The 13443-nt window shown below is 43.7% G+C and overlaps 1 protein-coding gene across 2 annotated transcripts in view; it reads right to left on the bottom strand.

The window, feature by feature from the left end:
• Positions 1–13443, bottom strand: part of LOC141097358 (multidrug resistance-associated protein 1-like) — a 122031-nt gene that overhangs the window by 72862 nt on the left and 35726 nt on the right. For both annotated transcript variants that reach the window (XM_073584470.1, XM_073584469.1), the window contains exons 6-11: positions 11412–11666; positions 10920–10985; positions 2908–3045; positions 1450–1596; positions 836–920; positions 682–748 (exon numbers count right to left, since the gene is read on the bottom strand). In XM_073584470.1, coding sequence (XP_073440571.1) covers positions 682–748; positions 836–920; positions 1450–1596; positions 2908–3045; positions 10920–10985; positions 11412–11666 — 758 coding nt within the window. The remainder of the gene's footprint in view (positions 1–681; positions 749–835; positions 921–1449; positions 1597–2907; positions 3046–10919; positions 10986–11411; positions 11667–13443) is intronic.

Below are 13443 nucleotides of genomic sequence, written 5' to 3'. Positions count from 1 at the left end.
GCAAGCCCATGGTTTCGCTACCTAGGGGTGGACAGGGCTAAGTCTGGCCTATTGTCCCACGTCGCGGGAGAGAGAACGTGGAGGGAAACTCGCACGTGGTCCCCCGTTGATGGTTTGGGGAAATCGGATCCTTTCAATAGGATGCGTTGCCCCTGTCATATCTTCTTAAAAATAAAAAAGAAAAAATAGATGTCTGGGGAAAAGTCCCAGAGATGTCCCTCGGTGCGGGAAAGGATACGCGGAGGGATACTCACGCGTGCTCGCCCGTTGATGTTTGGGGGAGATCGGACCCTTTCAATAGGGTCCGTCGCCCCTGTCTCCTCTTCATAGTAAGAAAATGTTAAAAAAAAAATAAATAGTCTGGATAGACCCAGACTGCGTGTGCCTCCATCAGACACTAAGCAAAAACTGGTTTCCGCCCGCTATCGGGGCGAGGGTGTATGCGGCGGAGGAGGATCCAACTTGTTTTTTTGTATACTTCGTGTCGGCCTCCAGACGGCAGTAGCACACACCCACAGTCTCTGTGTCCCCCAATGAGACGAAGGAGAAAAATGAAGCTCAGAGCACTATGGAGATAGGTAGTATATCAGTACAGAATCAGAGTGTTCAGTGTTGGACATTCCCTGTAGGCTGGCCAGGTAAGCCTGCAGTTATTGCAGTGCACACAGCCATTTCTCTTACTCTTTTAGAACGGAGGCTCCATTTGTTTCCCACTGGAAGGAGGCCCCGAGGAATCCAACAGCGTGATCTGTGGACATGATAAAAATGCAGGAAAAATAATGTTTTTAGTAAAATCACCATCGAATAACAAACTTTGAGCTTTGTGTCCACTTACTTCCTTTGTAGTCGGTTTCAATATTTTCAGGGGCAAGTTCTTCACCGCAAAGAAAATGTTGTAGTCGATTTAGAGAAACTCGAGTCTAGAAAAAGATCCAAACAGGGGGGGGGTTTACTTCTACCAGACGGTCTTGTCCGCAAGCAACTTTTCCTTTCAGCACTTTACTTAGGGTAGATTTACACTACGACTTTTTCGTGGTTAAAATATCCATTTTTGAAGCAGAAAAGAAACTTCATGATTTGCTCCTTTTTGGAATTTTTTTTTTTACTTTTTTTTTTCCCCACACTTTTTTGTAATTTCATAATTGCCTTTTAAATGTTTTTCTCAGCATTTTTTGATTGTCTTTTTACTGATGTTTTTCTGAGATCCATTAAATAGTGAATAAAACGCTAGTATTTTCTGATGCAAAAATGCTGACAAAACGGCAAAAAAAAGACCCTAAGGCAACTTTACCGCCTTCCCATTGACTTCAATTGTAAAGTATGGCATTGTTACAAGCAGTCACAGCCAAATAACGCCAGAAAACCACAGTGTGAACATATCCGCATAAAATCTCATCTATAGAAACTTCTATTTTGAAAAAAAAAAAGGCATATGAATGGAGTAGTTACCTGGACCACCGATGAGATCACGGTAGGTAAATCAAACAATGGTAGACGCAGGATGTTAAATAATGATATTGTGGTGAAAACCTTGGATGCCGTCAGGACATTTGCTTCATCAATTAAGAAATATACTCCAAATGTAGCAATGGAAACCTAAAAAAAAAAAAAAAAAAAAGGAAAAGAAGACAGAACATACACACGTCTTATCGAAAAAAAATATATCTTGCGTTTTCAATAAGTAACGGAAAAAAAAAAAACCATCTGAACTCATCCTCTGCTCCATTCAAGACCGGCCGGTTTCTGGGATCCACAGCCACGTTCTTAAGATCGCTGGGGTCCGTGCAGTTAATCCCCCAGCGATCAGTAAATTATCCACCATCCTAAGAAATAACCTTTTGCAATTTATCTTCTACCATCATCTGCAGTATTTTTAGGTACAAGACGGTGATAAAAAAGGGTTAGTGTTGACAGCTGCTGATCGGTAGGTGTCTCACCGTTGCTCCCATAGACAGTAGATGATGAAGGGGAACATGGGATCTCTTTTCCTTGTGTGGTGAGGTTCCCATTAGTGATGAGCGAATGTGCTGGGATAAGGTGTTATCGGAGCATGCTCTTGTACCGAGTGTCTTCGGCGTGCTCGAATACTATGTTCAAGTCCCTGCGGTTGCATGTCTCGGCGCTGTTTGACAGCTGCAAAATATGCAGGGATGGCTTAACAAACAGCCGCAAGACATGCAGCCGCGGGGACTCAAACATATTTTCGAGCATGCCAAAGACACTCTGTATGCACATGAGCATGCTCAGATAACGCCTTATCCGAGCACGTTCGCTCATCACTAGTTCCCATCAGTCAAGGTGATCAATCTTTTTTTTGGTGGGATAACCCCACTGAAGGATGAAATTCTAGCCGTCCACGGCCACCACTTGTGCAGTACGTTCCTACCCCCGTGCACTACCAGAGACGTCATTATTTTAGATCCCAGTACCACACACACTAACAATTGCGTGCCTCTATAAAAATCAAAGCATGAGTTTTATTTATCTGCACTTCGAAAAACACACCAAAAATACAAAATGTGAACCAAGCCTCAGAATACACCCTCAGCATCTATCCCCTATAAACCCTACGTGATTGCAGCACCGGTCTTTTTGCAGAAGGTTGTGGAAAAGCAATTTGATTTTATAACAAAAAATGTAAAATATTTAGTATTTACACAAAACCAGAGACTGAAAAAAAAACCAAAAAAACCTTTAAGCCCGGATCTTCAAACTGAAAATGAAAAGTTATAGCATCTGATGTATTAAATCTTTTTTTTCTCAAAAATTTCCCTAGAGGTGAATTATGCACACACTTCTATAATCATGTGATAGTACCCCGACTGATGCTGGATTGAAGGAACCTTATTGTACAATTATTGGCCCACAGATAATAGATGTCGTGCCGGCTATTACAGTGCAACTTACCAGGAACGGGATGCAGGTTAGCGTCAGCATGGAGAACGTGGTCAAGTAACCCGAAGATTTCAGCACTTCCATTTCACGTTCCCGAATATCAACCACTTTCTTTTGGTAAGAAGGCTCCCAAGCGTAAAGCTTCAATATCTGCAAGAATTCAACGACGGTACAGATTTATTAGAAAACATACATATTGGATTTTAGTCTCTAATTGCTCCATTATAGTTTTATCAGAGTCACATACAGCAGTAGATTTGTGCAGGAGACAAAGTCCAGTATACGGTACATGCCGTCCTAGCCACTGCATTCCAAGCAAAGCTCCCTGGGAAAAAGTCGATTTTTGGTACTCACCGTGTAATCTGTTTCTCGTAGTCTTCATTGGGGGACACAGAAAGCATGGGACGGTCTGCTCCCGCCTACAGGCTGTCACTATTAGGACATCTGATTAAAAAAATGGCTCCTTTCCCGCAGACTGTTCCCCGCCAGCATCAGGATCCTCAATTTAGTGAGAAAATAGTAGGAGAAGCCCAAAAAAATAATTACAACATGAAGGGTAATAATCCAATTACATTTTGAGAGAAAAACCAAAGCAAATGCACGCATGACCACCGGGCAACCAAGGGTGGGTGCTGTCTCCCCCCAATCAAGCCTACAAGAAACAGATTTTACGGTGAGTACCAAAAATCTACTTTTCTCGTTCATCTCATTGGGGGGGGGGGGACACAAACACAAACCAAAAGCTGTCCCTGGTGTGGGAATGAAAAGCCGAGATATTATACTGTTGCCCCGGAAGTTTTCCCACTTCTGCTCAAGCTGTCGCCTATGCAACTGCTGACTGCAGTATCTTCCTGCCAAGACTTGCACCTGCAGAAGCAAAGGTGTAAAACATAGAAAAGATCTGCACCGGTACGCTGCCTTACAGAATTGTAAAACTGGTGCCTGAAGACGAACAGCCCACGAACCTCTTACAGTCCACGAAGAGAGTTCCCTAACCCTGAATGAGGAAGAACTGGCACATATGCCCTATAAGCCTCACTAATGGCCTATTCGACTCAGTGAGCAATGGTCACCCTAGAGGCAGTCGGACTCCTGCCAGAGCATGTAATGCGGCGCAGGGTAGCAGCCGTGTGTGAGGCACTTGTATCTTATGCCCCGATAAGTTACATGAAGGTGGGGGTCCTGGCTGGGTGTGAGGACTTTGTTTATGGGGGCACTAAGCCCTTGCAGGCCACATGTCAGCAATGACTTTGGTTGGCCAAGACCAGATGTTTAGGACTTCAATGAGGGAGAATCCAGTAAAAAATAAACTTCTTACTGAGCGACAACTTGATGGGCATTATGTACAGCGGATACACAGCTTAATGAACGTTTCCTCACAGTAAAGAGCATGATCAGAGTCTCAGTTCCTTTCTCTTGCTTGGTTTCTGTCTCCACTAGTTCACCTTCCTTCCCACAACCCGGCTCAGTACTACAGTCCAGTTAGTGAGAGTCCTATACCCCCCCCCCACAGTTCCGCATCCTCCTCCCTCGTATGGGAACTATTTTGCCAATATGGCCGGTACTTAGCCTCTCAGGTTGCTGATGCCTTGGAGCTCCCGACAAGGGCACGCTCTTCATCTCACGTTCTCTGTTCCATCCTGGCCCATTACTTCTCAGAGTTATAAACGCGGGGCCGCACTGCTAGGTCTCCTGTCCCAGGACCTGTCTCCGGTGCATCACGCTGTCCTTCGGTCACTCCTCTCTTTACTCAGGAGGATAACGCCATCCACTGCCTTGGTCTCCACTGAAGTTGGGAACACCCACGTCACACGGCTTTGCTCAATAGTCAGCCCATAGGTCTGCTTTTACTGCATGCTGGGCCCTGTCTCCCTACCTGACAGGAAGCGGTCTCTGCCCCTTCATATTAGCCCCTTCCACTCTAGGCTAGTCCCAAACATTAACTCTAACTCTCCCTACTGTCAGGCAGAACACAACGCCAATGCTAATAATTCATAACACAATTAACATACACCATAACAGTACTTGTATCTTCAAGGGGGAATGTGGGCAGTAAGCATATTTCCTGCCAGAGCATACCGAGATGACCACAAGACATTAGAACAGAGCTCTGAGAGACAGAGAAACACAGCTCTGACTACATCAGCTCTCAGGAACACGAGACATGAAGTACCTAAAGGACGGAGCGCAATCTCCTCATTAAAGTGAAAAGGTGGAGAATCTCGCTAAGGCGAAAGGATGGAGCGGAATGCCAGACTACCGTCCCAGAGAAGGCGATCGCTAGAAAGGAGAACTAGAGAGTTCTCTCTGATCGGCGAAAGAAGACCGAAGGGCAACAGGCCTCACTACAGATCTAGTGTATCCTGGGAATAACATGGTGGCCACGAGTTCACCCTGACTGGACCCTGTTGCCCCATGGCCTATAAGTTAAATTCTTCTGTACCAGGAAAGCCAAGGTAGGAACCTGACTCTTGGGAGTCTGTCCTAGCTCAATGTAGGCGTGCAAAAATGTAAAACGATGATACTGTCATACCAACGCTGCCCGTAGGTTTTCACTTATGAAACAGATACTAAATTAAACAGCAGAAAAGTGACCCTTAAGGCCCTTGTTCCTCCCACATCTCTGACCACCTCCACCCCTACCAAACACTCCTCCTCCTCACGCCCACCAGTTGCCCCAAAGCTCTGAAAGAGAGGAGAGGAGCAAAGAAAAAGGAAAGGAAGTAGAGAGGCCAAGGACTCCAACGCGTGGACACCACAATGACAAAAAACAACCAACGCAGGGCTGCAGCAAGCCTCCAACTTGACTATGCTGAAGAAGCTTGAGCCAGTGGCTAGGAGTTTGGAAAGTCTGCAGTCAATCCTTTGCTCCATGCAAACTTGCTACTCTACGGTGAGCAGGCGCACAGAAACCAACAGGCTAAAGACCCCCATCCCAGGACTTGATTGACAACTGCGTCAAGGTGTAAGGGTCCTGCCATGTCGATATGAGAGGATACCGACTGAACAATTACAGCCTGAACCCTCCGTCGCTACGTGGGTGTAACAGTATATGCGAATCCATGTATGAGGGAGTTAACTGAGGTGGGTTTACGGAACAAGTCAGTGTGTATCCGACATGAACCGTCCACCTCTAAAGTGATATCCAAAAAATCAATCCTAGTGGGATGAAAAGAGTAGGCAAGATGAATATTAAATGGATTATCATTCAAACATGGCATGAAGTCCTTGCGCTCATGCACAGTCCCGTTCCACAACATCAAAATATCATCAATATATCTGAGCCAGAACATGGGAGGCGTCCGGCGCGCTCGCGTCCCCAAAAAATTGGCACTTAGTCAGTAAGCCTGATTGTCCTTACTCTTCACCCATATGATCTTATCATCAGTGGATATACTATTGTAACCAGGCGATACCTGTTGACTTTCCTGCCTACCCCTATTCCCATAGCGCTACTGTCTGGCACCTTTTTTTTATATATTGTTTAATGTGATTTTTGTATCTGACTATGTACTAATAAAATTGTGATATATTTATATATTAAAGCACTCGTTATTTCCCCTTTTTGATCCTGTTTGTTCATGTTATGTGTAAGTGAGTGCAGTGACTTGGGGAATTTTTTGCATTGCCACATGGCAAGCCATCCCCTTGTGGTGTTACAATGAGTCTGAATTCGCATATACTAATTTATTCTGTGTTTTTCAGTTTTGTCCAGCACACTGATGGATTTTCGTGCAGGTGATGGCACCTGGCGTGCACAAATTAATGAGGTGTTTCAAGATGGTAATGATATGGGCAGTGATGGACATGCTAAGGAGACGCAGGAAGCAATTATACAGTTCAAAGATTTACTTAGGAAAAGGACACGCACGTGGTGGAACCATGAGTTCCTTGACAAACACATACAAACTAAATTGATCTCGAGAGGGTTACGCATACAAGTTTTTTCCTTGTTTCCTATAATCGATGACGAATTCAAAAATAAGTGGGAAGATCTTACTAACACCTGCTCTAAGGGATTCATGATTCATTTGAGGGAAATGAATCAGAATACGTTACAAACGTTGGAGACTGAAATTGAGAAATACAAACAATTTTACCAATATGTCCAGTGATGCACTCAAGAAAAGGCAATGATAGTGTGGATGCGTAACTCCAGAAGTGGGCCCATGAGATACAGACCACCAAGTCTAAGAAATTTAAGCGAGACATTCAGGATAAGCAATTATCCCGTGTTTATAGGTGGCGTATCACTTTTGAGCGCTCCCGTCCACCCTATAGGAATTCTACATATTCAAGATCTAGATCGACATCAGCACGACCCCATGAGTGACGATACCTCAAATTCTACCTCCCAAGCTGGCACTTCTGCTTCTGGCGGTACTTCCAATCCAAGAGTCATGACTAGACAGTCCACTAAAACCAAGACGTTTGGAGGGAAGTCGTCCCAGTCCGGATCCCAGGGAGTATTACAGGTAGTTAACCTGTCGGACCATAGACTCTCTGATGTACAATTAGAGGTCTTGGGCAGGGGCTTGACTTTTTCACCAACCAATGCTTTCAATTATTTTACAGCCCTAAAAGACTTGGACCTGTTCTCACACAAGTTGGTTCTGAGGAAGCTTCACAACCATCACCAGAACATGGAGGCGCTGAGCGACATCGAGAGAGAGACATTGAGGAATTTGGAGGATCAACTTGTGGAGCAAGATTCTTCCGTACACAGTAGGTTTCCACAATCAATAGTACCCAGATCCGCGAGGTTTCCCTCCTTGTCCCTCTGTCCTGCCGATGATATCTTTACCTGTCTGGTATCGGAGGATTTTAAAAATCTATCAAAAAAAGTAGATATAACAATCTCACCGCTAAACATCGGTTGGCTATTGCACAATTGCAGTCCATGCCAGATATTTTGTTTAAACCGACAGACAAGGGGGGGCAACATCGTGATCTGGCCAAATACTTTATAGGAACGTGAAGCTTTTCGCCAATTATGTGATTCCAACACATATATTAAGCTTTCCTTTAATCCCATGTCTTCTTTCTCAGTGGAATTACAGCGTATCCTGTTCAATGCATTTGAACATAATGTTATCCCTAAAAAGGTTCTTGATGGTCTCATCACCACGTCTCCCAAAGTTCCCACGTTCTACCTCTTACCCAAAATCCACAAGAATGCCCTCAACCCCCCGGGGCATCCCATTGTGTCGGGGATTGGAGAACTGTGTGATGCCATCTGTAAATTTATAGATTTTTATCTAAAACCAATTGTCGCGACTCTACCGTCTTACGTCCGCGACACAAAGAATCATCAAAAAGCATTGGAATATACTTAGGGCCGAGCCCTCCCTGTGGACAGCATTGGGCGACTTTCCCTCCATGACTGCCAGAAGGTCCAGAAACCTAAATGACATTATAGTCAGGAGTCATTATACCCCCACTCCAAGTAGTTTCCTTAATACTAGCACTATCTTGCCTGCGCCAATGTCATTCGCTGTTCCACGTTCACATCATCCGACGGATCTAGGACTTTTGACATTCGCCGGTGAATATCGTGCGGCAGCACCAATGTGGTATATTATGCCACTTGTGGCTGCACCATGATATACGTCGGCCTTACTACCCGCGAACTTCATGTGCGGGAGCATGTGAGGGACATTGGCGCAGCCAGAACAGCGTCCAACACTTGTGAATTGAAAACCTTGCCCCGTCACTTTCGGGAGTTCCATGATTGTGACAAAAGATCTTTAAAAATTAGGTGCATTGATATTCTTCACCTGGGTATCAGGGATGGAAATAATAAGAAGTTGCTTGCTCAATTAGTGGCGAAATGGATCGTCACTCTTGGGACCATGGTCCCCAAGGGTTTGAATGAATCCCTGAACTTTAGTTCATTTTTATAATTATTCCTTCTCCCGCACTGTCCATCTTTTTTAATTTTTTATTGCTCTTAACATTTTTTCCTTTTGCACTTATAGTACTGTATACTATGATTTAGTTTTAATGGTTTCAAAACTCCAATTAATACATGGTGTTTTGAGCTGTTGGCTCTTGTCAGTGCAAAGTATGAGATCTGATTTGGCTAGGTGAGAGGCTCTGGACTAGGGTCTAAGAAGTAAGGTTTCTCCTTGCGGAGAGTGACATGCCAGCTGTGGCTTGTCAAGGTAAGGAGGCTTATTCGCCGTGCAATGCTCCTCTGGGAAAATAATATGCAAATTGCCTCTTCTGAAAGAAAGAGGACTTTTACTCTACAGCGCCACCTATTGGTAGTAGCGATCCTACAAGTCACAATCAACCCTTTAACGAGTCTTGTAGTGTGACACCGTGTCTGCAAATTGAGATTCTGATTTGGCTTGTATCCTAAGTCACACTACAAGACTCGTGATACTTACCTCCGACTGGCTCCCCCGCTGGTTATCGCTGATCGCGCGAGAAGCTGCTGGACCATTCCTCGTCGGTCACTTCCTGCGGCGCTTCCTGCTGTGACGACGAGCGACGCGTGGAGCCGGGCGGGAGGACGCAGGATCGCCGGGTCTGACAGGTAAGTAGCGACCCCCGTCCCCAGCGATGTCGCTGGTGAGATCTGCCTGAGTGGCAGCTCACTAGCGACCACCTAGCGATTCACCAGCGATCCTGACCACGTCATATCACTGGTCGGGATCGCTGGTGCATCGCTAGGTGTAACGGTACCCTTACTTTGGGACATCAAAGGCTTTAGAGAAGTTTTTACATATAAAAGGAGGGTATGTGACAGACCAGAGAGGACATGGAGATGAGACTATCTGAATAATGTAATGTATGAATAATGCCTGTTTCTGATTAATGCATATGTATTTATAGTTTTATACTGTTTATTATTTGATCATATCACTTATTAAGTAAATCAATTTAGTAAATTCAATTCTTGTGTGAGCATTTTCTTATTCATCACAATCCATTGGAACCCTTACAATACAAATTGGTGTCAGAAGTGGGATTGTTTTGAATAAAAATGTTTGCAAAATTGAATAAGTTTGTTAAGAGTAGGAAAGCAGTTGAGAGTAGTATCAGATCTTTGCCAGAATGGGTGTTACCAGGAAAGTGGACCCCAATGGCACAGGAATGTAACAAGTATATGGAGGGACAGCGGATATCAAATCCTCAGGATGTGGCTGGCAAATTTGATCTCTCAAGGTATGATGCAAAAGAGCAGAAAGCTGCAGCAGCCGTTGGATGGATCTGTGTGCAAGTGTCCCAAAGATTACAGGAGAGAGACACAGAGAGGACACTGAGATGAGACTATCTGAATAATGTAATGTATGAATAATGCATATGCATTTATAGTTTTATATTGTTTATATTTTAATCTTATCATTTATATAGTAAATCAATTTAGTAAATTCAATTCTTGTGTGAGCATTTTCTTATTCATTACAATCCTTACAATACAAGTACCAGTACGGCTTTGAGTCGGTGACATGCCTTTCACCTGACCTCTGTGAAAGATGTTGTTCTGAATTGCTCTGGATGAAATACCTACTCTCCTCTTCCCTTGGTATCACCATACGAAGGCATCATCGTGACAACTTGTTCCTCGACATGTTATATTATAAATATTGGTTTTGTTATGTAATGCTGTAGATAAGCTCTCGGTCTGACCTGAATGAGAAGAAAAACTAGTTTTATTATACTCACCCGGGGGCGGTTTGGTCTGATGGGCGTCACAGGTTCTGGGTCCGGCGCCTCCCATCTTCATGCGATGTCGTCATCCTGCTTGCTTCATGCCAAGCTCCTGTGTAGGCGTACTTTATCTGCCCTGTTGAGGGCAGAACAAAGTACTGCAGTGCGCAGGCGCTGGGTCTCTCTGACCTTTCCCGGCGCCTGAATGTAGGTTGTGCACAGGGGGCTCCGTACTCCCAAAATGAGTTGGGAGGTAGAAGGATGAAGCGCTACAGGATACGTAAAATATACATTTTTATATATACTATGAGGTGTGGGCAGAAGGAACGACACAGATCAGGTTTTGACCTAAGAGCATCTCATACCTTTATTCCATGTAAGATTTCGTTCAGTAGTTTGATGCGCTGATCTTTACTCTTCAAATGACTTTTCTGCAGACAGAAGACTAAAATTATTGCTGCTGATTACAGTGTAAGACCACGTTCACACGTCCAGTATTTGGTCAATATTTCTATGCCAAATTCAGGAGTGTAACAATCATAGGAAAAGTATAATAGAAACACGTCACCACTACTGTGTTTATCACCCACTCCTGAATAATAATAATAATAATAATAATAATAAACCTCTGCAAAAAAAAGGCTTTACATGAATATGGGAACCAATTGTGACAGGTTAGGCCCTGGCCCACATTGCCGCATGCTGCAAAACCCCTAAATCTTGCCTGCATTTAGTCTGTGTTTACACATTACAGTTATATAGTAATTTTCTCTAGATGGTTACACATCCACAGTATACGTAGCCCAGCCTAATAAATGTACATGTATCACTAAAAATGATTATTATTCATTCTGTACCTTTAACTGCTTAACTTTGGCAGCAATATATGCATTTAACGGTATAACCAGGAGCAGCACCGCCACGCCGGCCAGAACCGAGGCGCCCAGCTCTTGCCACAGGAAGACGATCGCCAACAAGATCTGGAACGGGGCCGACCACAGCAGGTTGAGGTTTACGGTCAGGTCCATGAGCTGCTGTGCGTCCGATGACATTAGGTTTACCAGTTCACCGGTGGTAAACTTTCTTCGAGTGGAACTTGCCAAATTTAAGGACTGGGAAAAACAAAAGAAAACATTTTATTACTGAAAAAGCAGAGAATATGGCGTTTGTAATTCTGCGTCTCACTTGGAAACCAACATTTTTCATTGCATCCAAAATAAAAAAAGCAAATTTGCGAATAGCCTTGATTAAAGATGCTTTCTCGTTTCTAGTCTACAGCTCCCATGCAGATCTATGTGTCTCCATAGTAATACACATCGTGTAGTCAGTAAGGCATACTCTCTTTAAAGTGACAGGTGCACCTTGCATGGCTGGGAATCACCTTAAAAATCAAAACTTAAAAAGGGTTGTTACTAGTGATGAGTGAGCGTGCTGGGATAAGGTGTTATCTGAGCATGCTCGGGTGCTAACCGAGTGTCTTCGGCATGCTCGAAAAAAATATGTTCGAGTCCCCACAGCTGCATGTCTCGCGGCTGTTTGACAGCTGCAACACATGCAGGGATTGTCTAATAGCCGCTAGACAATGCAGCTGTGGGAACTCGAATGTATTATTCGAACAAGCCACAGTCAGTTAGCACCAGAGCATGCTCAGATAACACCTTATCCCAGCACGCTCGCTCATCACTATTTAAGACAAATTATCCCCTATCCAATCGTCAGTATGTGGAGAACAGCAATATGGACACCCGACAACAGCTATATCTACTCCCTATAGGGCTTCCAGAAAATGATTCCGCTGATGGGGGGGGGGGGCCGCAACAGTCGGACCCCTGCAGATCATCATGGTATTTGGCATCTAATGAGTTAACTTTTGTTAATTCCAAGTGGGTGTCATCAGATATCAACCTATACGGGGGGGGGGAAGAAGTGCGCAGTCCCCAGTGAAAAGTATCCAGTAACACCCACTTGGAGTTTAGAAACACCAATAATTATCCTGCGTATTATGGCCATAAAGCACAAACAGAACATAGCACTCAGAAAAACACTTTACAAATGGCCATGTGTTGCTAAAATAATTAGATTTTATTAGAAAAATACATATAGAAATGAGTTTAAAAGTAACGAGACAATGGCCACAGATACAAAATGCGGCCATTGTCTCATTACTTTTAAAGTCATTTTTACCGTGTATGTATTTTTTTTTAATAAAATCTAATTATTTTACCAACACACGACCATTTGTAAAGTGTTTTTCTGGGTGCTATAACCACTTGGACTTTAGTAAAGTGAACTCATTAGGTGCAAAATACTTTGATTACCAATATCTCCACAACGGAGAAGTGAAATAAAAAAAAAAAAAAATAATGTTTTATTCCGCTCTGCAGTCACTGCGTGTCCAGCTCAACATTAAAAATGTGGTGAAAGGTCGTTTTTAAGATGGGAGAGGAAATGCTACGTTTCATTATGCATCAAAATAGGCAAAGCTCATGTTTTTGTTACTTTTTTTTTGCCTTTTCCAATTTATTATGGCATTCTTGGTGCAAATTTGAAGCAGTGTTTTTTTTTTTTAAATTCCTTTTTTAAACATGCCTTTTTTTCAGGCCTGGGAAATGGTATGGTGCACTGCACACACTGGGTAAATTCTAGAAGACTACGTTCACACCAGGAGCTTTTGATATTGCAGATTTTCTGCACCTATTAAAAAGAGGGATTTTGGGTTCTTACCGTAAATTCTCTTTCTTGGAGCCTTCATTGGGGGACACAGATGACCATGGGTGTATGCTGCTGCTGCTAGGAGGCTGACACTATGCAAAACAAGAAACTTAGCTCCTCCCTGGCAGTATACACCCACCGACAGGCACCAAGCACCTCAGTTGGTGAAAAAAGCAG

Source organism: Dendrobates tinctorius, unplaced genomic scaffold (assembly GCF_039654945.1).
Source record: "Dendrobates tinctorius isolate UK_male_01 unplaced genomic scaffold, ASM3965494v1 ptg000084l, whole genome shotgun sequence".
Classification (NCBI taxonomy): Eukaryota; Metazoa; Chordata; class Amphibia; order Anura; family Dendrobatidae; genus Dendrobates; species Dendrobates tinctorius.
The sequence above is the reverse complement of the archived record's forward strand: the minus strand, read 5'-3'. Positions and strand labels throughout refer to the sequence as shown.